The sequence below is a fragment of the Macrotis lagotis genome, chromosome X (genome assembly GCF_037893015.1).
Source record: "Macrotis lagotis isolate mMagLag1 chromosome X, bilby.v1.9.chrom.fasta, whole genome shotgun sequence".
Lineage (NCBI taxonomy): Eukaryota > Metazoa > Chordata > Mammalia > Peramelemorphia > Peramelidae > Macrotis > Macrotis lagotis.
In genome coordinates, this window is record NC_133666.1 from 553,602,701 (window position 1) to 553,630,279 (window position 27,579).

Genomic DNA, 27,579 nt, shown 5'->3' on the forward strand with positions numbered 1-27,579 from the left:
TACTATATGTCATGAACTGTTAATAAGTGATTTACAATTATTTTCCCATTTGATCTTAACCTTGGGAGATAGGTTTTATTATTATCCCCATTTTAGAGATTAAGAAACTAAGGCAAAACAAAGTTAAGTGATTTTTCTAGGTTCACACATGAAGTGCGTGTCTATCTGAAGTGTCTCTATCTGAACACAGATCTTCTGATTCTAGGCCTAGTACTCAATCTACTTTGCAAATAATTACCTAACTGCTAATAGTGAGTCACAGGAGTTTATTGAATAAAGAAATAACATGGTCAAATTTGTGCTTTAGAAAATCAGCTGGGCAGTAAGCCTGAAAGATAAATTTTGCAGATATTATTAACCCCATTTAATAGATGAAAAAATTAAAACTCAGAAACTAGTTGACTTTAAACAAGTGATATAATCTAAGTGGTGTGGTATTTGAAACTTGCTTATTTGTTCAAGCTTTCAGTATGCTAAAGAACATTTTTAGCTTAAAAATAAGCCAATGTTGGGAAAAAACCCTAATATTTTAATCTAAAACTGTTTTAAAATATTTAACTTTTTTGTACATGTACATGAGGCTATTTTGCTAGGATTTATTATGCATATAACTTATTTTACTTGAAGAGATTTTATTTTCAAATTAATGTTTAAATATATTTCTTATTATAGTATTGACTAGAAGTTACACTATTTCCTGGGCCTCTGATAGTCATTTTTGGCTCTTAGGAATATATTTACAGTAGTGTGATTCCCTCCACTTAACTGGTATTTTGGTTTTATTCCTTCATGACAGTGATATTTATAGGATCATTGAATTTTTATATTTGATGAGACAAGGTCATCTAGTCTCATCTTCTACCCAGTACAGAAATCATTTCTCCTGAATGTAGGCATCCAACCCTTTCTTTTGGATGCTTACAGAGATACTACTTAGAGGAGAAGCTTGTTTCTTTGTTGGATAGTCCAGATTGTCAGATTCTTCTTGTATTAGATAGAAATCTACCTCTGTAACCTTCACCTAATTTGTTCTAGTTCTAACCTTCAAAAAGAAATTCTAGAAATTTAGAAAGAAATTGAAGAAATCAGTTCTTTTTTTGGTCAATTTTTTCATAACTTTAGAACTTTTACCATTTTTTATAACTTTGACTTTTATCATTCTAATATATCAGACTTAACTTTTAGAGTTAGGAAATCTTTACAAGGCTTTTGTAAAAGATTACATGAATCACCTTTTCTACTTTATGTTGCCATTTACTTTTACATTTTACATTTGCTGTTATATGTCTTTAAAATAGATTTTTGAAATAATATTTGCTTTGGATTTCTGAATCACATGGAGCTTTACATTTTTTTGAGGATACGATTATTTTTTTCTTAATTTCATCTTTAACAAAAATAGATACTTTCTAAGAGTTCATTGTAAAGTGAAAACACTGATAGTTAGAATCATTTATGTCATACCATTGCAATTTTACTTTTATAGCTTGTTTTATAATAGTAAGGTTGACAAGCATTCACATTCTGCTCTCTCACATATTTGTTATGTTGTTCTTCTCCAATAAATTGTATACATAACACACACATATATATACACATATGAACACACACATACTTTTTTCAGTTAGAATGTTTGGTTAAGGATTTTAAATTTTTTGAAGTCCTAAGATTTTCTATTTAAACAATAAAAAGTTGCAACCCCTTTGTCAAATCTGTTCTCTTGATCAAAGGACTATGTTCTTTTGTCATGATTTATAATGGTAATAAAGTAAGTTTTTTTCAGTTTATATAAAAATGTATTTTAAGAGAGGATTTGAAATAGTGCTAATGACAATAAAATATTAAGCTAGTTATGTTGGAACTATATGATATTTTTAATAGAAATTCTTTTCATTATTTTTAAAAATATTGTTCCTTTTCTTGATCATAGCAAATCCATTTTATAAGTATTTGGTCTATAGGGGATAGTAATTGTTTCCTTCTTGGGCCCCCCCCCTTTTTTTTGCTTTTTAGAAATCTCTGTGATTATATTTGGGAATAAGCATACATATAGAGGATGATGATGAAGGTACAATTTATAAATAGGAAGGAATAGAACTATAATTACCAGAATTAGAAATAATGTCCTCATAGAAACTTAGAATATGAAAAATATGCAGTAATTTCAAAAAATTCTTTGATTCTACTTCTAGAGTTGCCTGTAGAATCCTTTTATGTGTCTGGTAAACCCTGGATTCTTCAGAACATAGTTGAGATCTTTCTTTAGGTTGTCCATATTGAAGTGTGTATGCTGTTATTTCGTCATTTTCAGTCATGTTTGATTCCTTGTGACCCTTTTTTGGAATTTTCTTGGCAAAGGTACTAGAGTAGTTTTCCATTTCCTTCTTCAGCTCATTTTACAAACAAGGAAACCAAGGCAAATATGATTAAGTGACTAGTAAGTGTTTGAGCCAAATTTGAAGTCTTCATGTTTCCAGGCTTGGCACTTTATCAATCATAACCTCCACTGCCCTATATTATGTATCTTAAATATAGTATAAGAAATAATTTCTGTAGCCCAATCCTACCCTCACAAATTGAGTTTAATTTAGATCAATAAGAAACATTACTTTCATTTAGTTTCACAATAGTTTATCCAATTAGTCATTGCCCTCTTATAGTCTGGCTTACTTTTTGCATTCTTTTACTATTACTATAGACAATTCTGCCCTACATGAAGAGAGGAGTAAAAGTACAGTCAACAAACCTCCTACCTACTATTTAAAATATAGGAAAAGCACTTTGTCTGTTATGCTTTTTATTGTCATGTTGATTATTTCCTATATATTTTTATGTTATAATATATTTACATATTGTTATATAATGTAGATATTACATCTCATTATACTCTGACATTCAAATGGATCTGTGATTTCTTTTACTTGGACACTTCTTCCACTTACAGAGATTATAGCTCATTCAGGTCTTCCTATCCTTTATGACTCTTTTTTCATAACTTTCTATAAGTTCACTACAACTTGTTTAGTCAACCTGCTGGGACCTTCAGCATTCCTCTAGATATCCTTTGCAAGAATGGCAGTGTGATGTGGGAGCTTTTTACTCATTGGTTATCCATTTGTCTTGTCTCATAACTTTCCTAGTAGTGTTTTTTGTTCATATACATATTTCTTTGGTATCATCTTAGATTCTTATTTGTAATCTTATTTGTTTTGTATTGAAGCCTTCTCATTAACCCTGAACCTCTTTGCTGCTGTGTTGTGGAATACTATAGTTTCTGAAGACCCATGAATCACTTTAATTATATTTCTGCTGGAGAAATGTATATACTCTTTCTACTCTAAAATTGATTTTCTTTGGTCAAATGAGGAAATTGAGGAGCTTAAATGACTTGCCCAGGATCAAAAAACTAGCAAACTATAAGATGGGACTTGAACTTTTGTCTCCCTGATTTAGTTCTAGTGCTCCATTTACATTATTCCTGCTAGTTCCTCTCCTTCCTTTGAGAAAAGTAGCTGAAGGCAAGGGACCAAGCATGCATCATTTAGCATCTCAAAAAATTTAGTGGAATTTGTTTCAGTGGATAGGAAATGACTCATCATTGTTAGATTATTCCAGAATTTCTTGAGTGTGAATATTTTAGGTAGTCAAGTCAATAAATGATTATTATATTCCAGACTTCTTGCTTAACACTAGGGATACAAAGAAAAGGCCAAAACATGAGTTTTGCACTCAAGGTGTTCCTATTCTGATAGAGACAATATGAAACCTACCATGTACATATAAGATGTATACAAAATATATGGAAGAAAAGTACATTGACGACTGAGATGTTAGAGATAAAAATTAATACAAAATTAAAGAGCATGATACTCTACAAAGAGTACAGGAATTGAAATCTAATTCTGCCACTATAAGATTCTGGTCAAGTTTGGTCTCATTTTCTTTATAGGAAAAATGAGAAGAGTTTGTACTAGATGACCTTTCAGATTTTTATTCTAGGCCTGTATCTCTGATCCTAAAAGAAAGAATAAAAATGAAAAAAAAATATGGTCTTCAGTTTAAGTACCCCCATTATCATTTACTTAAACAGTTTATTGATCATGAAAAATGGGAGATGTATGTATGTGTGTGTGTGTGTGTGTGTGTGTGTGTGTGTGTGTATACATGCATACACATACATATATGAAGGAATGATCTTACCAGTGTAAATCTCCATAATCAGAACATCAAAGGTGCCTTAGTCAACAAATATTTGACTTATTTGTCAAGTAGATGTATGCTTACCTGACCAATAACAATTCAGAATATAATCTCATGAAAAATATTAACGAAAATTATCGTGGAAGATTATGAGGAGTTCTACCTGAATAAACAGAGAAGCATTGGAAGGTAAGACCAATTGAAAGACATTTTGGTGAGTAACAGATAAAACTATAAGGATAAATCTATCACTGGCACATTAGTCAAAAGATGAAATATATCTGTAAGTATTTTTATAACAATTTAGTTTCACCACTAAGGAAAGTGAAACCATCATAGTCACTGATATGCCTATAGAGGAAGTAGAAATAAAGAGGAAAGATGGGAAAAGCAGTTGAAACAGACCAAGTGTATAAAACAGATATTGATGGTGAAAGCATACTAATTTTGAGGACATTGTGAAGTCAGTTTTCAAAGTATCTGAAGGCATGGTACATACAAGTTGTAGAGGGGAAAGTTCTTCTTATTAAATAAAATGAAAATAAATGCTTTTCCAAATTCCTTGAACTTAAAAAAAAGCTGAAGAGGACCTGAGAAAATTTAATGATTAATGTTCTATATTCTTGCCTTTTGTTGTATATAAAATTTGCTTGAGATTAACAGAATGTTCTTATTGAATTTGTTAATATTGAGTGTAGACTATTATGGCAATCAGTATTCTATAGTGGATCCAATTTGATGCTATGTGATAGCCTGAAAGATATGAAAAATGTAATGTCATTATTCTTATTTTTTTTTGTTGTTTTTTAATTCTTATTATTTCTTGACCCTAAAACAAAAATTTGATTTTGTAGAGGAAAATGTTATAAAGGCTGTCTTATGAAGTGTTTTCCATTCATATATCAAAAGGTCAATAATTTTGGGGGAAAAAACAAAAAATATAGACTCTGATTATTAGTTAAGAAACAAGGTGTATATGTTCTTTAAAAGGATTTACTACTGTCATTGAGGAGATCTAACACAAAGACTAGGTCTAAGAGATTTTCTATTAATGGTTAAGACTTCCAGATGCTCCTATTTTAGATGAGATATATTGGTTGCTTTAAGCTCATAAACCTTGCAGATATAATATCATTCAGAAAAGACCTGACTATCCATCTAAGAAAACCAGGAAGTTGAAAAATGCTTGTAGTCCAGATTATGACATATAATTGAATGGACAACCTGTATTGCTTTTATATGTGATACTATAATTCAGGTCTTTTGGTTACTAGCAAAGTACTTTAATTAAATGTAAAAGAGGACTTCCTACCAAGATGACTGCTTGAACTGGAGGCAAGCTACTCAGCATCTACATATTTATCCAAGCAGAAGTCTGAAGTTAACACCAGATCAAATAAGACTCAAGAAATCATAAATGACATCTTCTTTCTCAGAAATACACTAAAAGTCAGCCAGAAACTCATGGTAATAGAAAAGAATCCCCCCCAAGTCACACAGGCCCACCTTTTGGTAGACTTGTGTGACCAGAGACTGGACACTTGCAGTCAATAGAACTCTGTTTGGAGATGAAAGTAGGAGACTTCCCTGAGAAGTACCCAGGGTAGTCAGAATGATCTAGGATGGGAACCTTGGATATGGACAAGTCATGCTTATTCTCTCCTCAGAAGTAGCGCTGTAAATATCAGAGATCCAAGGACCTCTATCTCTATTTATTTCCCCCCTTCCCCAGGAGGTAGAAGCCAGCATATAAACTCAAGAGGACTAGACCAAGCAGAGTTGATCAACCTACACAAAAGTACAGCTTGGAAGAGTGGCACTGGCCCTAGTACAAATGCTGGAGAGATAAGTAAAAACCATGGGAGAAAAAAAAAAGTGACTTGCATAAAATATTATTTCAAGTCTAATTCATAATCATTGTTAGCAGACAGTCAAAGGAAGAAATAGTTTTTCTACAAGAACTACATAGCTAGAAGAAATTAAGCAAGAGATAAAAAATGAAGTAAAAATGTTTGAAGAAAGAACTGGGAAAAGAGTAAGTAATTCAGCAGAGTAAGAGACAAATCTTATTCAAGAAGTTAGTCCTAAAAACTAAAATGGAGCAAACAGTATATCCAAGAGATTGAAGAAAATAGGAAAAAATTTAAAATATATATAAAGCAATTGACCTAGAATACAAGTCAGTGAGGTATAATTTAAGAATTGTTGAACTTCTTGATCCATCAGGATTTGTTTTAAAAAATGTAGTCATGAGGCAGCTAGGTGACGCAGAGGACCCAAGTTCTTGGGCAAATCACTTAACCCCATTGCCTTGCAAAAACCAAAATAAATAAATTAATGGCAAACTAATTAACTAATTAAAAATAATAAAAAATTAAAAAATAAAAAAGCCTAGTCATGAAATCATAAGTGATTACTTCACTGGATCTATTCTCTTTTAGAACCAGAGGGCACAGAAAAGGTAGACTTCTTGAAAGGAACTCCAAAAGCAAGGGTCTCTGTGTACCATAGCTAAAATCCAAAGCTCCCAAATCAAAGGGAAAAAAAACAATCAGACATCCAGAAATAAAAAGAATTACTAAAGACTTTCAGTTATAATCAAACAAGTCATGGCATTATAAATGACTGTTCTTGGAATACAATTTTTCAGAAAGCAAAAAATACAGGCTTGCAACCAATAAGAACTTATTCTAGGAAACTTAATGGGGGAAAAATGACCTTTAATGGATTAGAAGATTTTCAAACATCTCAGATGAAAATATCAAAGCTGTGTAGATAATTTGAAATAGAAGAACTTGGAAAGCTAAATTTATTTTAGCAATTAGAAGGAGTTTTATGATGATATAGCACTAACATTCTTATAGAGACGAGAAACAAGTGTCCCTTCAGTTATATAATACCAATTAAGGGCCTTAAAGGAAATCGAATTTTTAAAAAGCTGAGGTTCAAGAATTGGAGGTGGGGGGAGATTGGAAGATTGGTACTGTTTTGAGAATTTTAAAAAGGTACAGAAAGGAATTAATAATAGAAATGAAGAAGAGGTGGAACTTTTTACTTTTTTACTTTTTAATTGAGTTGTTTGAGTATATAAGCCTAAAAGAATGAGTGGCAGTAGGGGGAGTTGGCATCATATGAACCTTATTTCTTCTAGACCAAGGGTGAGTTGTAAATACAGGTTAGTAGAGAAATACATTAAATTTCTCAGGGAAAATATGGGAGGGGCAGCTAGGTGGCACAGTGGATAGAGCACTGGCCCTGGAGTCAGGAGGACTTGAGTTCAAATGCAGCCTCAGACACTGAGTAACTGCCTAGCTATGTGACCTTAGGCAAGTTATTTAACTCCACTGCCTTAAACCAGGGATGAGTGGATTAAAAGGGAAAAGAAGAAAGGACCAGAATCCTAGGGAGTTTCTGAAATTGTCTCTTTAATATTTAAATAGTGACTGCCTAAGTTGTGCAATTCACATACCTCAGTGGAATGAACCTTTCCCTGCCTCTGCCATAAGAAATGAAGTAACTTCAGAGAATTTTGGGTAGTATGTATTAATGCAGAGTGAAGTGAAAAGAACCAGGAAACAATTTATAAAGGATAGCAGCATTGTAAAGGAAAAAAACCTTTGAAAGATGAGAGCTTTCTTTAGAGAAATGTCCAGCCATTTCATCAAAGGATCTATAGCGAAGCATATTACCTACTTGCTGACAAGATAGGTTAATAGACACAAGGTTCAAGGACATTTTGGGATGTGGCTACTGGCTATATCCTAAGTGCAAAATTAAAAAACAACTAAAAATATTTAGTTTGACCTCTCATTTTTCAGATTAGAGAACTGAAGCACTTGAAAGAGATAACCTAAGTTTTGGGTTTTTTTTTCATGCCCCTGATTTTTTTGCCACTAACCTAGAATGGAATTCTATCATTATGGAAAATAATTTGGTATTATGCTAATAAAGTGACTAAAATGCCCATTCTTTTGAATAGCATTCTATTGTTGAATGGATTCTATTGTTAGGTATATTTTTCAAGGAGATAACTTATTAAAAAAGAGGCCTCCATATACATCAAGATATTTATAGAAGCACATTTTGTAGTATAAAAAGCTGGAAATAAGGTAACTGCATAGTGATTGGGGAATATAATGAAAAATATCAATACTTCAATAAATGAGCCAATAGGTCATTTACATAAACTGATAGAGAATGTAGGAGAGCCAAGGAAATAATATACATAATGAATATGATAATATAAATGGAAAAAACATCAGAAAATAAGTCTAAATGTCACAAAATTACAAATAATTAACTTGGTGCCTAAGAACAATATGAAAAGAAACTCCTACCCCTTTTCATTTATAGAGGAGTACAGGTATGGAAAATTGGACATATTTTCAGACTTTTCCCAATGTTATTGATTGGTTTTGCTAGCTTTTTAACCCTTTTTTAAAAAAAAAAAACATTTGTTATGTAGGATGATTCTCAAGGGAGGATGGAAGGATTCTGTGAAAAAAATTTTGGCGATTTAGAAACAAAACTTAAATAAAAATTTATTTAAAAAATGCATATGTTCCATCCAGGTCTGGGTTTCTCTCTTGCCCAATTGAGCCCAGTTGAGTAGTTTCCTGAGAAAAGGAATCTTAACCTCTATAGAAACCCCAAACAACTCTCAACCGCCATGGAGACACCCAAACAATCCACAACCTCCATGGAGACCCCGAACAACTCTCAATTCATATGGAAATCATAACTCTCCTTCTTTGCCATAGCACATATCCTTCAAAAAGTGTGCTTCCCAATTACCTGGAGTCTGTCCTGATCAACCTGCTGGTCCTTCCTTTAATAAACAGCTTTGATACCACCTCCATTCTCTTTTGCTATTGTAAAGTTTAAAATGCTATGTTATTTTTGTTAATACCTTATATAAAAGGGCCTTCTTGGCTTATGATCTTACTCCCTGTTCTTTATTTTGTAAATATTTTTACTTCAGAGCTTTGATTAATTTCAAGTTTAATGTTCTAGAATTTAGTTGTTTGAAGTCTTAGTTATAGAAGACTAAAGTTTTTATTATCAGTTCAGTACAAATTGATGGAACTGTTAGCCTTGAAGTTGTGGGCCTTTTTTGTTGTTGTTTATTTTGTGTTTTGTTCTTTAAATCATAGTGTAATGTAAGTTTAGGTGGAAGCTAATTTGCTGAGAGTATTTGCTGAAAGTTTATTTGAGACTTTAAACTCCATCCTTGCCTAGCTACAATATCTTCTTACCTAAAAGAAATCTTTACTCTGAGCCCTTGATTCCCTGATTGTTTATTCTGTTGTATAGTAGTTTTTCAAGAAGGACTCCAGACATGCTTTACCCCCACACCTCAACTTAAATACTTAATAAGTGCTCTTATGTTTGTGTCATTGCCTTTGTTTCTATGTCTCTCTTTTGTCTCCCTGCCTATTTCTCTTACTCCTTTGATTTATTTCTCTGTCTCTCTTTAAAGGACTAAATAGGGAAACACTATATACATTCATCTTACCAGATACTAAAGAAAGAAGATATAGCACAATCAAAGAATAGCAGTAGTTGCCAAGAAATTTATAAGATAAAAAATTTAGGTAATAAGTGAATACTAAAATCTATGACTTTGTATAATTATTGCCCAAAATATGGATCATAAGCAAGATAGTTCCATCTGAAGGAAGTAAACATGACCCCAGTCCTAATTCGTCAAAGGAAAAAAGACAAAAGAAAAAGTAACACCTACTTCCTTGAAATATTGTGATGTTTAAAGGAGAAAATATGCCTTTTGCATGTAAGAATAATGTTGTGTATATGTTTGCCCCTGCTGCTGCTGAGGCTAGTTTTTGGAATATATCTTTGAAGAACTAAACCCTATTCAACAGAAAAATCAAAAAGATGTGGGAATGAAGTTGATAGTAGCATTGTGAATCAAGAAAATATCCTGAAGGGAATTTTAAATGTTGAATGGGTTGTGGAAAGATAAATTCATTAATGTATTATTGATACTGCTGTGAAATTGCTATAAAACCTTATAGAAAAAAAATTAAGATTTGTTTGAACAAAGTGTTTACTATGTTAATACCCTTTGACCTATTTAGTTACACCGATAAGCATATTCTCTAGTAATGTCATTGACCCCCCCAAAAAAAGACCCCAAATGGATAAAAAATATTTATAGCATCACTTTTAATGTTATCATTAAACTGAAAACAAAGTAGATCTCCATTGGTTGGGGAATGTCTAAACAAATTGTAGCACAAGAATATGACATGTTGAACTGAAAATATTATGAACAAATTTGTAAATACAGAGAAAGATGGGAGGATATATGACACAATATAATGTGAAGTGGCCAGAGCCTGGAAATAATGTGCACAATTACTCCATCAATGTAATTGGAAAGATGAACTACCACAGGATAATTGAGGTGTTTTTTCCTAATTTATTGCCAAGTTTTTCTGAATTTTTTTTCTTTTTCTTTAAATTTTATTTTAAGAGATAACTCTCTGGGGTGAAAGAGGTTCATGGGTAAAGATAAGTATATAAAAACAAAATATGTCATCAAAGTAAATTTTTCTATAAAATAATAATAATAATAATAATAGATAGCCTTTATATAATACTTATTTTCTTCCAGGTACTGTGCATATCACTTTATGATTACATATTATCTCATTTGACTCTTATAGCAACCCTGGAAGGTAGATGCTATTTTTATCCTCATTTTATAGTTGAGGAACCTAAGACAAACAGGGTTAAGTGACTTGCCCAGGATCACTAGCTAGTAAGTTCCTGAGGCTTGATGTGAACTTGGAAAGATGAGTCTGATTCTAGACCTGGTTTTCTATTCACTGTACCATGTAGCTGCCTCCTAATGTAGTAAAAATGACTTGAAATTATTTTGTCATTTTCAGGAGATTTCTTAAAGCAGAAAAGTTAATCATTTATTGATGTATCTTTTAATGTTAATTTAATTCTTCAGTGTTAGATGAACTAGTAAAGGGAGCTCTTATTTTGGCTCTGATTTTCACCAAGAAAAATGAACTGGATAATTGGTTAGATAAAATGGGAAACTTAAGAGATCATCACTACTCTGTCTTAGAATTTGTTCTAGAGGAGTTGAAACAGAAATTGACTACTACTCTTCATTCTATATTTGGGGAAACATTTCAAAGATTACAGAAAAAGAATGGGTGAGCTTTTGTTTTCTATAGTCTTAGGCATCTGAAAAGCTTGCTAGTTCTTCATAAATTTTAATAATTCTCTTTTTACCTTTATTTTGATTTAAATTTTATACCTTATATAGGAAGTAAAACTATAAGAAGAATAACAAGATAATAACAAATGCAACTTGGATGAAGTATCTTTTGCTGTAACTGACTTTTCTCATTTTTTGTATTTCATATTGGAGGTACAAATAATAGAACACATGATACTAAATAAGAAATAGGGTTAATCTGATGAGGACAAATAGTTTTATTTCATTTTCCTTTTGGAAAATTTGATATTACATACATATGATTGATAGGGTGTGTAAGCAAATATCCACTTCCAGTTTCTGGTGGAGCCATGAATTGGTGTAGTCTTTTTAAGAAAGTAATATGATGTCATACAGTGAGCTTAACAAAAAAACTGTTCATATGTTGATCTTGTGATCAGAGTAACTGGGAAACAAGCTTAAAATTGATGTAAAGAAAAACTTCCTAATAAATACAGCTGTTCAAAAGTCTCTTTGTGGTAGTAGAGTCTCTATTCTTAGACATCTTCAGTGACTTGCTGATCACTTATAGGGTTTAGGATAGAATAAATTCTTTTTTCAGCTATAAATTGAATTAAGTAGTGGTTTCTGAGGTCTTTTCCAACTCTGGCCTTTTATAATCCTAATTGCTAGACTTTGGCAGGATACAGTTCTTGCAATGATGCCTGAATAGTCACCATTCATTTCTGGTGAATTGCTTTATAGTTATCTGAATTTTTGACATGGTAGAACATTATTACAAGATCTCTTGCTTTGAAAATAAACATACTATTCTTGATTTAGCTTTTGACATTGTGCTTGAATTAGCAGAACATTATCCAGCGATAGCACTATATTCCAGTCATAATATCTTTTACACATTTGAGGGGGGTTGCTAAAATTTACCAGAGTGTGCAAATAATATCCCAAGTTAAATTCTTATTAACAAGATGTTATCAAAGAGGGTCTTGTACATAGTAGATGTTTAATGAATGATTGGTTAGTAATCCCTAAATTAAGGTGTTTAGCTATTCTGCTCCCACTCCACTCATGGTATCTCTAAGTCCAATTAGTTTTAAATATTTTACATCATTTATAATCTTGGACATAAGAAAAAAATCTAGAGAATCTAGAGGGGAGCCCATCATTTGCTAGTAATTTCATTTCATGATCATTTCTTTCAGTAGGGGGTAGGATAGAACTCAAGTACATTTTATGCTCTCTCTAAATTTCCTTATGATCTTCCTTTGCTTCCTTTGGTTACTATTTCCCATAAAATGGTTGTTGAAATCCTTTTTTCTCCCCTGCTTCAGGCTACATAAATGATGTTAGGCATAGGATGAGTGAGATTAAATGTTAGGAAGTAAAAATACATAGGACCTTATTACTAACTGGATTGTGTGGTGAATGAGGAGCCTAGCTTCGTCCCACATTTCAAGCTTGGGTGACATTTTCAGTCTTGGTTCTGTCAACAGAAATAGAAATATCAAGAGAGCAGTCTGATTGAGGTGATTAGAAATGGCATAGTGTGTTAAATGATGGAATATTTATGTAAAAATATCCAACAGATAAGAGTTACATGGTTTGAACTCACTAGATTAGTTGTATGAAATTTAGTATATATTTCCAACTGTACACACATACATAATTGACTTGTGTGTGTGTGTGTGTGTGTGAGAATGATAGTTTTTTTGAAATATGTGTATACATGCATTTCCAAACTCTATATACATATGACTTTATATTTGGAATATTCAGTTGATCAACAAGTATTTAACTTCTGGCTCTATTCTGCCTGGCGCTAGAGACATACAGATTTTTTGAATATTCCTATTGTAAATGAGCTTATGTTTTAAAGGGAGAGATCACATGTATATTTATTCAGGTCCTAGTTATTATTATTATTACATGATAGGAATGATTGGAAAACAGAATCAGGTTTAGGCTTGGATCTATACTACTGTTATTTTTTCTACATTCAATTTTTTCAATTTCAGTTTCATATTCTATGCTTTTCCCATTTGAAAATGAGTTGGTGGAACAAAATTCTTGAAGAAACTATTTTCAGTTAGAGTTCACTCTTCATATTGAGGTAGCAGAAAGACTGTCACAATTCTGCAGAAATGTATATTTTGTTTTTACTGTATCCTCTGAGTTAATTTTTTTTAGGTTTTTGCAAGGCAATGGGGTTAAGTGGTTTGCCCAAGGCCCCACAGCTCGGTAATTATTAAGTGTCTGAGACCGGATTTGAACTCAGGTACTCCCAGACTACAGGGCCGGTGCTGTATCCACTGCGCCACCTAGCTGCCCCTGTTATTTTTTCTTTATAAAAGTTTAAATTTATTCAGTTCAGAGTCAAGTGTGAGTCTGTAGTTATAGTTGGAAAATAAATTTAATACATCTGGAAGTTAGTCATTAGTTTTACCTTCTGTTTAGGATCTTATCTCTATTATAAAGACATAATAAAATCCTAATAATAGAAAATAGGATATTGGTATTTGAACTTACTAGTTCTTAGAGGCTATTAGATCTTGGCTTTAGAACTTGCTGATATTATTCTATTGTTGTTACTGTTCTATATTGTTACTGCTATTAATTATGTTCATAATTTTATGGTCTTGGCCAGGAATGTTATGGAAAGTTATATTACATCAAAGTACTTAATCAATAAACAAGTTTTTATTAAGTACATGCTAAATGTGAGACAGTATGTCAGGCACCTAGGATTTCAGTAAAATGAATCAAACAGTCTTTATTCCCTAAGAGCTTAAGTGATCACAATCTATGTGAAAAGATTAATTCAGTGGTGTTAAACAGTAGGGCAACTTTGGGTCTTTAAATTATCTTGGCAGAAGAAGGAAGACTATGACTAGGAAAAAACCCACCTGATTTTACTGAATTTCAAATCCTGGAATTCCTCTGGTTCAATTTGTCTTAAGTATTTCTCCAGTCCAGTCTATCCTTCATTCAGCTGCTTAAAGTGATCTTTCTAAAATGGAAGTGATCTTGTCGCCCCTCAGTTCAGTAAACTGCAGTGGGTTCCTTGACCTCCAGTAACAAAAACAAAATGCTTTGCTTGGAATTCAAAGCCCTTCTTAACTTAGATACTTCCAGCTTTCCAGTTTTCTTAACCCTGACTCTCCAACACTGGCCTCCTGGTTGTTACATGAATAAGGCACTCCATCTCTTGGCCCTAGGTCTGTTTCTCTGTCTGTTCTCTTGTCATGTCTCTTGTTATACCATGTCTATTTTATGTAAAACTCTGAAATTTAGTTTTTGGTTTCAGACTTGGTACCAATGTGGCTAATCCTAGCCCTTTTGATTTAGAGCCTAACTAGATTCAATTAAAAATGTTTATTACTTAATATATAAGAAAACTTGGAGAGACAAAAACAAAAGAGGAAAAACCCTAATTTAAGGAAAAAACCTTCCTTTATAGCTCAAAATATTGAAGTAGCACTGTTAATTAAAATTAATTTTTAAAAAAGCAATGTAGTGTGGTATAAAGAGGAGCTGTCAAATTAATTTTTATAAAAGATAGGTCTAATGATGTCATTGCCTGTATAAAAATTTTCATTGTTTCCCCATTACTTCTTAGATAAAATGGTTGGCATTTATAGCCTTTAGTTTCCTTTCTAGACAACGAAATAATGATACAGTAGAAAAAGAACTGCTACATTTAGAGGACCTTGGTTTTGATCTCATTGCTGATACTTTCTTTCTCTATGAATTTGGCAAGTATTTTAAACCCCTGAGTTTGTAAGAGGCCTCTAGGTAGTTTGGAGTCACAAATTTAGGAAGATACAAGTTAAAACACTGCCGAAGAGCTGTGAGATCCTGGGCACAACTCAATCTATGTTCTTCACTTTACTCATCTGTACAGTGAAGAGTTTGGACTCAGAATGAGAAGTTATTTTCAGGAGTTGATCTGTGATCCTGTGACCCTGCATTTTAGCTCAATTGACCCCCTATATTCCCTGCACTCCTCATTTTCTCTTTTACCAGTGTTGATATCGACTTCATGAAGACCTCTTACTCTCTTACCTGAATGTACATCTATCTTGCTCTACCTCTGCCTCTTACAATGTTTAACTTCTTTAGCTTCCTTCACCTACCATGTTCACTGCAAGGCAGTTTCTCAATCTCTTCATTGTTAATGTTTTCTTCTTCAAATCATGTATCTGTTTTAGTCCTCCAATATCGAAGGGAGCTCCCTAGATTCAGGGATAGTTTCATTTTTGTCTGTATTCCTACTACCAGCCTTTCCTACCATTCTTAAGGATTTCCTACCAGTCTAAAGGACATCCTTCCCTCCATCCTGGCTAGCCCAGTTGATAAAAATCACAGTTTATCATGGATAATGGTGTGGTGTTGTGTTAACAACACTTTTAGAAGTAGGAAAATCTAAGTCAGAAAGGACAAAGCCATTGAATAAGTGGTAATTGACTGCACCTTTGGGTGATGTTTACAAAATATGGTTGAAAAGGCAGTTATAGTAGGAGCAGTCCATGGTGATGTCTCACTCTTTAGAGGAAATGGTTCTAGGAGGGTTCCTCCTCACTTTGCTAACTTTAGAAATTCAACTATTTTTCAACTATTTTGCATCACAACAGTAATAATTAGCATTTATGCAGCACTATATGCTACATCATGTGCTAAACTATTTACAATTATGCCATTTTATCCCCACAGCAAGCTTCTTAAATTAAGTGCTATTGTTAGCTTTATTTTTCAGATGAAGATACTGAGGCAAAGAGAAGTTAAAGTTAGTTTTCCAAGATCACACACAGGCAGTAAATTTCTAAGGGTGGATTTGAATTCAGTTTTTTTGACTCCAGGTCCAGTGTTCTATCTACATCAGCTTGCTAAATGTATCCTATATAGCAGTGATCAAAGTATTGAAATATGGGACAAAGTCCTTTTGAGGTTCAAGTTCTTTATTGCATGCTAAGATAGTTTGTACTTGGGTGATGTGTGTCCTGTATAGATAATCATTTTTGCAAGCTCATTTTGAAAACCTCTGATTCAAAACTGACTTAAATGCTTCATCTAATAAAAAATTTTTTTAAAAATAATTTAACAAGACTTGGGGTGCCTAGGTGACGCAGTGGATAGAGCACCGGTCCTGGAGTCAGGAGTACCTGAGTTCAAATTCGACCTCATCCACTTAATAATTACCTAGCTGTGTGGCCTTGGGCAAGCCACTTAACCCCACTGCCTTGCAAAATCCTTAAATTTTGATAATAATAATAATAATAATAATAATAATAATAATAATAATAAATTTTAACAAGTCTTATTTCATTTTCCATTTCCACTATTGTAAGTCACATAAATTGTTATTCAAAAACTTATTCAGACATTTTATTTATTTTTAGTTTTTAAATTCAATTTAATTTCCCCAATTACATGTAAAATTAAGTTTTTAACTTAAATTAACATTTTAAAAACAAGTAAAATATAAATCTTATCTATAAATATTTGTCATACACTTAAGAACAGAAAAATGCCATAGTTTATAAAAGCTAGATACATTACTAATGTATGTAGAAATAAGTCTAAATTCTTTTAGCTTTGTAAAATATATTTGTAATCTTAGTACATTCGGGAAATTCTAGTAGCAGGTTAATTTTTTTGTTGTTTTTTGGAAAAAATGAACTAATCATATTTTACTGTACCAGGATATGAGTAATAACAAAAATTACATTTTTGGAACATTTTGCAGGTTTGAACCTTGCATTTGGGGACTCTATGTAAACTTTTAGAGCCAGCTGTTTGGGAGTATATTCTTTCACACATTATGAGGTGTTGATTTTAAAAGAATGGGTTGCTGTTCCCAAAGTCTACATACTGCAACGTTTCATGACACTCTTGTGAATGTGAATAGATTGGTTAAATCAGTTTCTTTGCTTCGAACATACAAGCTCAGTTCTCTGTTTTGTATTCTGTTTTATTTTGGAACTGTGTAAAAAATGATTTCTTTAAAGATATGCCAGATTTATCCAGTGATTTCAGCAAGTTGGTATTACGTTTTGTTTTAATATCAAGTTTAAACTAAGTATTTTAAAGAATCATTTAATTAAGGAAGATTAATTTTCAGTCTTTGCCACTACCTATATGAACTAGCTAGCTCATTCTTATTTCCTTAAATTTATCCTGGAGTTTGTCCAAGTTTAATTTTAATGAGTTGTTTATCCCACTAGTTACATTAGGATTTATTTTCCTCTGGAGTATAATGTTTGAATTGATAGTTCTTTAACCTGTTCTGTTAAATGAACATATGTTCAGACCTAAACTTTGGCTCTGGACACTGGAAATAAAAATTTGTGATATAAATGATTTTAGATATTGTTTCTAAGTACCTTAATAAGTCATATATTTGAAAATTGCATATGGTTTTGCATATGTGTTAGCTCTTTAAAGTTTAATTTTTATCTGTTTGCATAGTATTTTTTGCAAAAAAATTTGAAATTATCCTCAAAAATCTTTTATACCTTAAAAGTCTTCCTTCTCATATCTAAGATCTAAGTATTTTATATATATATATATATATATATATATATATATATATATATACACACACACACACACACACAGACACCAGTATATGTGTGTGTATTTATATATATGTGTGTGTGTGTGTGTGTTTGTGTGTGTGTGTGTGTGTGTGTGTGTGTGTGTATATATATATATATATATATATATATATATATGCTTATTCAGTATTTCTTATTCAAAGTTAGCTAAATATAGTTCATAAACATTTGACATGCTTTTTTGGTATTAACAGGTGCAGTGTGGTAGCAAACATCTATTTTCAGATTGTTTTAAAATACAATATTTGGCCACATAGTTATCATCATGATGAAGTATTATAAATGCACTTTTATCTGTGGCCAATTGTAGTTAAAGTGTTTTTAAAGAAACATTTGTTACACATATGTTGTAATTAATTCATCCTTTTTTAGTATTCTGATTTTATGCATCAAGTGAATTTTTTTGATACTACATTAAAATAATTATAAAAGGAAAAATGACTTTTCCTTAGAGTTATTAAAAACTATTTAAAATAGATGTTTTAGAATTTGGATATAATTAGGTATACTTAATACAGTGTTATTATTCATTATGGAACCTTTTTATGAGAAGTGTGTTTTATTTTCAAAGTCAAATTAAGTCATAATAGTAGCTGAACAAATAAGATATTTTGACAAGTGTTTTAAAATCAAACAAAGTATAGTAATCTTAAACATTAGAAATAAGGCAATTCTGCATTATTGCTTTCTAACTATTGCTATAACAACTTGTACTTGACCTTTTCCATTCTGTGATTCTTTTGATGCTGGACTTTTTGTTGTTGGCTATAGACAGTAATTAGATTAGATTGGTGATACCCATTTCCCAATAGGTATATGCTTCCGCTAACTTTCTGTTGTATTTTTTCACATTTCTCTTAATAAATCATTCTTTTTCGTTCTATTATGAGTGTTTTGAGAAGTTGACAAGCAAAATTGTCTTTTTTACAAAATCCATTTTAAAGAAAAAATAAAAATGGAAAGTTAAATGAATGATTTCACAAATTTGAATGTTGAGAAATGATAAGAAAATAATAAAGATGTAGTATGGATTCTTGATTTCAACTTGCTTTATATGCAGTGTAAATAGAACAGTACACTGGATTTCATACTCATGGCACAAAAGTAGACCACTCTAAGAGAAAACATATATAACTTCTGTTAATATTGCAGAGACTTTGTTCATAGGCCTTTTTAGTCTAATTAATGATGTCTCCTCCTCTCCTCCTCTCCTCCTCTCCATTCCCCTTCTTTTCTTACATAACTCTTTACTTTTCTATACAATTAAAATCCTACTCCCTCCATCAGTTCTTCTGCCTGAAAGTCTTCGGCTCTTATTCTGAAACTTTTCTCTGATGACCTGTCTCAATCTGTGTTTTTTTCTGTCTTCACTCTACTTGAACTCTTTGGAGAATTTTGCCATATTTCATTCATTAAGTAAATGTTTGTCAAGTATGTGCTATAGTTATTGTACTGTGTATTATAGAAGGTAATAGACTAAATAAAACAAATATGAATAATGTACCTACTATGTATAGAAAACTGTGTATATAAGTTACTAATATAGATAGAATTCTTCTCTCCATAGAGTTTGAAATCTATAAGGGGATGAGGCTGTGTGTGTGTGTGTGTGTGTGTGTGTGTGTGTGTGTGTGTAATTTTGTTACTCCTTTTAGGAATCTGAGATAAAATTACTGTTAAGTATTGTCTTGTACTGTTCCTGTCACAATTCATCCAGCCTCTTTCATGCTCCATATAAGTAAGAAAATTAATTTATGCATAGTAGAAGCATTGACTTCAAAGTAAAAGCAGTCATTTACTCCTGTGTGATACTGAGCATGCTAATTAGTTTTTGTTAGCCCCAGTTTTCTCATCTTTAAAACAGCCCCTACCTTACAAAACTATTATGGCACAAAAAGATTATGTGTTAATATATGTATATATTTATATGTATGGCATATTTATATATTATATCACACTATATAATGATATACTTTTCATATCTGAGGAATGACTTAGTTGTATGTATTTCTTTTATTCTTCCATCCTATATATCAAAATCTTATAGACAAATTGATATAAAATTTTTTTCAGTTGACAGTTTTTTTAAAAATGTTTCAATGTTATTTATAGGGTAGCTTTTAATTTTATGATGTTCAAAAGTGCACATTTTATATTTTCTAATCACTTCAATCTTGTTTATTAATTCATATTCTACCTGTAGTTCATTAGCATTTTAAAAAATAAGATTCTGACAAAAATCATTTATTAAAATATTGAATTTAATGTAGAAGTACCAAATGTGGTTCAACATTAGGAAATTGATCAGCACAGTTGTCTTAATATAAATAAATAAAAATCCCCAAGCATATGATTATCACAACAGATTCTGAAAACAACTGTTGTCTAAGTACTATACTTAGCATCTTATAAAAATAGGTAAAGATATGTATTAATATGATAAAAAAAACCTTAAGTAAAACCAAAAACTAGCATTATATGCAATAAAGAAACACTGAAATCTTTTCTCGTATATAATAGAATCAAATGAAATAATATTTGTAAAAATTACTTAGTAATGGTGCCTGGCACATGGTAGGCATTAATTTCTTTCCCCTTATTTCCTGAAATAAAGTAGGTGTATTTCCTTTCTTTGGTATTATTTGATAAAAATTCTGAAAAGTGCCAACAATTGAAATAAAATGAAATAATTTAAGACATAAAAACAAAGAAGAGATAAAACTCTGCTGAGAATATGTAGTTTTATTTAGTGAATTCTACAGAAATGACAGAAACTAATTGAGAAAATTAATCACTTCAATAATGTTACAGGCTACAAAATAAGTCTCCAAAAATCAGCATCATTTACACTTTTTCAATTCTAGAGGCAGTTGTTAAAAAGGAAAGGTCCCAAGAAAAATATATTAAATTTTTGAGAGTCAGTCTGACAAAGATTCCCGATACCTGTGCTGATTTTATTACAAAATGATCCTTAAAGGGGACGAAACAACAACCCAAATGCTAGTTCACATGGTTGGAGAAATATTCATTACTTATGTTTGGTGATATGATATAAAAATCAAAGTACCTCTATAGTTAATTTATATATTTTGTTCCTTATTAAATATCATACTCTTCCATCCTAGACATTCTCAGTCCCTGACTGTCATTGTTCAGAGCCTGTTTTCCCATCATCCATTGACCATTCCCTTAATCCTATCACCCTTATGCCCTACTTTAAAGCTGCCCAAATCTTTCAAAACTTTCCACTATGAACTCTGGATTACCTGTTCTATAAAGTAACGAATTTATCTTCATTTTGAACCATTTCCTTTATGACTCCTTTTCTTTTATGGATCTCACTGAGAAAAAAATGAAATGGGCTGGGAAAACAGACACCATTACAGTAAGCAAAATCGAATATTTGGGAAGAAAATAAATGATAGATATAAAATAAACTCAGGCTTTAAATTCAAACCTCATATTTGTCACTTATTATCTATAAGTAGTAATTTTGGGCAAGTCTAATATCTCTGTGCCTGACATTCCTCCTTTGTGAAATGAGAGACTGGATTAAATGGCCTCCATACTTATGTCAATCTCTAGATTTATGACACAAAATATTCTGTTTAAAAATGAATGTTCTAGCGTAGCTAGGTGGCACAATGGATAGAGCACCAGCCCTGGAGTCTGGAGGACCTGAGTTCAAATTTGGCCTCAGACACTTAATAATTATCTAGTTGTGTGACCTAGGGCAAGCCACTTAACCTCATTGCCTTAAATAAAATTAAAAAATAATAATAATAAAAATGAATGTTATTAATGATCTTTTTGAGATACAGGCATCTTCCAGAAATTTTTCTTTTCAAGATAGTTTTAAAAAAATCCCAAGAGCACTGACTTTAGTTATAAATTATACATTAATGCAACCTATAATATTCCCTGATAGGTTTCTGATAAATACGAACCTTGACAGCCTGTTGTTTTTATTCAGCTACAAATAGAAAGTTGGGAATGTGTATAAATGATATAAATGTTCATCAATTTTTTCCTTAGCCACCCCCTCATACCTAAAATGTATCCCCTTCTTACCACAATCTCTCAAAATCTCAGGGGTCCTTTAAAACTCATCTCTAAAACCATCTTCTATATGGAACCTTTCCTAAATCTTGAGTTGCTAGTGGTTTCCTCTGAAAATTATATTGTTTTTATTTTGCATATACACACACATATATTGAATGTGCTTATATATATGCTTATTGTCTCCCTTGGTAGATTGTAAGATACTCAAAGGCAGAAACTATGTCATTTTTGTCTTTTCGTCTCTAATAACTAGCTTACAACCTGTCAAATTGTAGATACCGAATAAGTCCTTATTGATTGGTTGATTTCATCTAATTTTTCTTATTGTTCTAAACAGGACAAAACGATCTCAGGTTCCATTAAATGAATACATATTTGAACTTCCCAACCTCACAATTCAAGCTACAAGAGCACAAACTCTATTGCTACAAGCAATTTACCAAAGTTGGTCTCATACTGGAGATATTGGTTCAGTTGTGAATGAAGCTTTGATGACTGACATCTTCCAGACTTCAGGTAATAAAACATCTTACTATTGTTGACTAAACTCTCATTCAAATTTGAATTTCTAGTATATTTCTATAATAGAGTAGTATTTATAGCATATGCTTAAAATCCAGGAAATGAGTTAGATCATTGGCTTTACTCTTTTCCACCAAACTCAGTTCATTTTATTGCTACATATAGGATTTTTTAAAACTTACTTTCTTTTACCAGAGACATCATTCTTTTCTGAAAGGAACTATTATAATCTTTAAAGTTTAGCGTATTGAATATATTTTAAAGTAATAGGTTTATTTTTTCCATCTGATATATTTATAATTTGTAAGTCAGATATGTAATATAATAGAAATAAAGCTTTATCTCTTTTTAGCCAGTTTAATACAGTTGATTTCTGAATAGAAAAAAGAATAGGATTTGATATCTGAAAATTTATATGTATATACATACATACATACATATATATATATATATATATATTTGAGTTACTGACTTATGATATTCTTTTCCTTTATGTATATCTTTAGTGAAGCACATGTATATGTTTAGGATTTTAGTTTCTGGAAGATGCGGATATTTTCTTTGGAGGTTCATAACATAGTGCCAGTGAACTTCAGATCCTCTGATATGCTTATATGTGTTATTGCACATATCAAAACATTCTATCATGACTTTTTTTTGAGGAAAGTAAAAACATTCTAATTTATTTCACATGCATAATGTTGACAAGATTGTGAAACAAATTTAGAAATTTCTACCTGCTGTGAGTTAAAAAAAGATGACAGAAGAATGTCTATTAATTTCACTGTTGAATTAGATTTTGATGTTTTAAAAATTATGCAACTAACATTTTAAAGTTTAAGTTGTTTTCCACACGTTATTCATATGATGCTCTGTCCTATAGCTTCTGACTGGTCTAGTTATCTCTTGTCTTATATTTATGTATTTTATTTTTATATAGCTCTGAATATGGTGGGTAGTCTTGGATTTTATGTCAGTCATTAAATAAATAGCACATATGATTACATTTTTTTTCTTTCCCTTGTTTTTGAAAACTTCTGAATTAAAAAACAAATGCCATATTCCAGTGAAAGACCTTTGATTTAAAATCTGTGATATGTGTAATGTTCTTTGATATTGCTAAAAAAGTTCTGGCAGTAGGTATTATAAAAAATGGTCCTAGACAAGTGATAACAGATTAAGTGATTCGTATTATAGTTTTCTGTCACTGACACATCTGAAATTAGTAGAACAAAATTTTTTACAGATTTCAGAGAATATGATGTCAGTAGTTCTTTTTTGCCAAGGAATTTGATCTTTATCAGAGAAAACAGCAATGAACATATTACATCAAGTAAAAGAAGAAGTTAAAAGATGAAATGCCAAATTTCTTTGAACTTCTAATTTGAAAAAGGGACAACTTTCCTTATCTATTCATGCCCAGTGATTTTTACTTTTATGCAAGGTGTAGGTTCTCATTTTCTGGAAGCTTTCTGACCACGTAAGAGGAATAAACTTCGCATGTAAGTAAGATTTCAGTATCTTCCTGGCCTTATTCAATTTGCAACTTTTCAATCACGTCAATCAGTTTCAGCAAATAGGTGTATTCTCTTTAGTTGTTGGCATTAGATTCATCATGATGTTGTCGAAAACTGATTGATTGTCAAAAGGTCTGTATTCTAGTTCTGACTCTGTCACTTAACTTTGTAGAGCTTGCCTCTCTGAGGTTAATGCATCTTTTGGAGATTATATATACTGTCATTGATTGAAAAATGAAATTTCAACAGAATCAGAATTGTCAGTATCCCAGAGGGGGAGGGAAGGGAAAGAAGCATGCTGAGGCTAAAATAAGATACAGTTATATTGATACATCATAGCATATGCATGATAACTATAAAGGGGCATGCAAGAGAGGCAGAAGAAAGAGAGGTCCTGTATTGAGAATGAGAAACCACAAGTAAAAGACTCAAAATAATATATTGTTTCTCTTTAGCATTTAAAAAAGAAACAGCTAAAAGTCTGTCATAGCCATTTTTGAGATTTCTTCTTTCATGAATTTAATAGAAGTATGTAGATGAGAATTGTATAAACTGAGAATCTGTGGAATAGCTGTGATTTTAACAAGATCCATTTGAATACAGAAGTTTCTTAAGATAAATTGGAAAGAATATAGAAAGCATATGATATTATACATTTTCTTATTTTGTTATTGTGGTATTTCTGCTTGAATCTTAGATTAATAGGATCATAATCCAAAAAAACCACTGGAAACAATTAGCAATTTTAGCAAAGTTGCAGGTTATAAAATAAACTCTCATAAATCTTCATCTTTTTTTTTATCTATTTATGTCTAGCAAGATACAGCAGGAAGAGCTAGAAAGAGAAATCCCATTCAAAGTAACCTCAGACAATATAAAATACCTGGGAGTCTGTTTGCCAAGACAGACTCAGAAACTTTTTGAAAACAATTATAAAACACTTCTCACACAAGTTAAATCAGATTTAAATAACTGGTCAAATATCAACTGTTCATGGATAGGTAGAACTAATATAATAAAAATGAGAATTCTACCAAAACTCAACTACCTGTTTAGTGCCCTACCAATCAAAATTCCAAAAAATTACTTTATTGAGTTAGAAAAAATTGTAAGTAAATTCACATGGAGAAATTAAAAGTCAAGAATTTCCAGGAATTTAATGAAAAAAGGTACAAAAGAAGGGAGCTTAGCCTTACCTGATTAATTTTCTGGAATTTAATGAAAAAAAGTTCAAAAGAAAGGGGCTTAGCCCTACCTGACCTAAAATTATATTATAAAGCATCGGTCATCAGAACTTTTTGGTATTGGCTAAGAAATAGAGTGGTGGACCAGTGGAATAGACTAGGTATAAAAGAAGGAGACGATTATAGTAATCTGCTGTTCAATAAACCCAAAGAGTCCAGCTATTTGGATAAAAACTCTCTCTTTGATAAAAACTGCTGGGAAAATTGGAAGTTAGTATGGAAGAAACTTAGATTAGACCATAACACCCTTTATCAAGATAAGATCCAAATGGATACAGGATTTAGACATAAAAACCAATACTATAATATCAAATTAGAAGATCAAGGACTTGTTTACCTGTCAGATCCATGGAAAGGGGAACATTTTATGACTAAGGAAGAGATGGAGAACATCACCAAAAACCAACTAGATGATTTCGATTACATTAAATTAAAAAGCTTTTGCACAGATAAAACCACTGTAACCAAGATAGAAAGAAATGTAAATTGGGAAACAATCTTTACAACTAATGATTTTGATAAAGGTCTCATTTCTAAAATATACAGAGAACTGAGTCATATTTTTAAAACAAAAAGCCATTGCCCAATTGACAAATGGTTCAAAGGATATGCAAAGGCAATTTACAGATGAGGAGATCAAAGCAATCCATAGTCAAATGAACAGTTGCTTTAAATCATTACTTATTAGAGAAATGCAAATCAAAGCTTGTCTGAGGTACCACCTCACACCTCTCAGACTGGCCAATATGACTAGAAAGGATAATGATCATTGTTGGAAGAGTTGTGGGAAATTTGGGACACTATTACACTGTTGGTGGAGCTGTGAACTCATCCAACCTTTCTAGAGAGAAATTTGGAACTATGCCAAAAGGGCAACAAAAATGAGCATACCATTTGATCCATCAATACCACTATGTGTCTATACCCTGAAGAGATGATGAAAAAGGGTAAAAACATCACTTGTACAAAAATATTAATAGCAACCCTGTTTGTGGTGGCAAAGAATTGGGAATCAAGTAAATGTCCTTCAGTTGGGGAATGGCTTAGCAAACTGTGGTATGTGTATGTCATGGAACACTATTGTTCTATTAGAAACCAGGAGGGATAGGAATTCAGGGAAGCCTGGAGGGATTTGCATGAACTGATGCTGAGTGAGATGAGCAGAACCAGAAAAACACTGTATACCCTAACAGCAATATGGGGGTGATGTTCGACCTTGATGGACTTGCTTGTTCCATCAATGCAACAACCAGGGACAATTTTGGGCTGTCTGCAATGGAGAATACCATCTGTATCCAGATAAGGAGCTGTGGAGTTTGAACAAATTTCAAGGACTATTCCCTTTAATTTAGGAAAAAAAACAAACATTTTATTGTCTGATCTTGTTATCTCTTATACTTTTTGTTTCTTCCTTAAGGATGTGATTTCTCTCTCATCACACTCAATTTGGATCAATGTACAACATGGAAACAAAATAAAGAGTGACAGATTGCTTTTCGTGGGGGGTGGGGGGTGGGATATTTTTTCATAATAATACATATCCACATATTTTTCTGAACTTAATGGAACTCCAGAGATGAATATTTCCATGTAAGAAGTAGAACAGAATAAAAGTATTATATGTGAAACCATAAATCTATTATATTCAGCTAGCTTTATAAAAGTATATAATAAATATAACAATTTACTTTCAAAGTTCTGTTTTCTCTATTTCCTTCTGAAGTTCCTTGTAGTTTGTTTTAAGCACTTTAAATTATCACCCTCTTTCCTCTCTCCCCAAATTTTCCTCACTATAGTGAAGAAAAAGAAAAATACAATCCTTGTATTATGTATAGTCAAGCAAAATAAATCCTCATATTTTCTGTCCAATAATGAAGTTTCATTCTGCACATTGAGTCCCTACTATTTTGGAAGGAGATGGTAGCCATAGTTGGTAGTTGGTTTTCTAGAATCATGGATGATCTTTTCATTAATCATGATTTTCAAGTCTTTCAAAGTTTTTCTTTATATTAATAGTAAAGTATAATTGTTTTCCTCATTCTATTTTCTTCTTTCTTCAGTTTATATAAATTTTCCACAGTTTCGCTGAAATCATCTTTTTGGTCACTTTTGATCAAAGGAAATATTTGTAAAGTGCTTAGCAGTGCCTCACACATAATGTGGGCCATACAAATACTAACTATCATCTTCATCATAATTAT

At 31.7% G+C, this 27,579-nt stretch overlaps 1 protein-coding gene across 12 annotated transcripts in view; it reads left to right on the top strand.

Annotated features, from left to right (window-relative positions):
* VPS13B (vacuolar protein sorting 13 homolog B) overlaps positions 1-27,579 on the top strand; it is a 1,326,809-nt gene that overhangs the window by 160,306 nt on the left and 1,138,924 nt on the right. For 11 of the 12 annotated variants that reach the window (XM_074200569.1, XM_074200570.1, XM_074200573.1 and 8 more), the window contains exon 16: positions 22,433-22,611. In XM_074200569.1, coding sequence (XP_074056670.1) covers positions 22,433-22,611 — 179 coding nt within the window. Of the gene's footprint in view, positions 1-22,432; positions 22,612-24,061; positions 26,862-27,579 lie in introns of those variants that run through there. The other variant, XM_074200580.1, reaches the window with a different exon arrangement.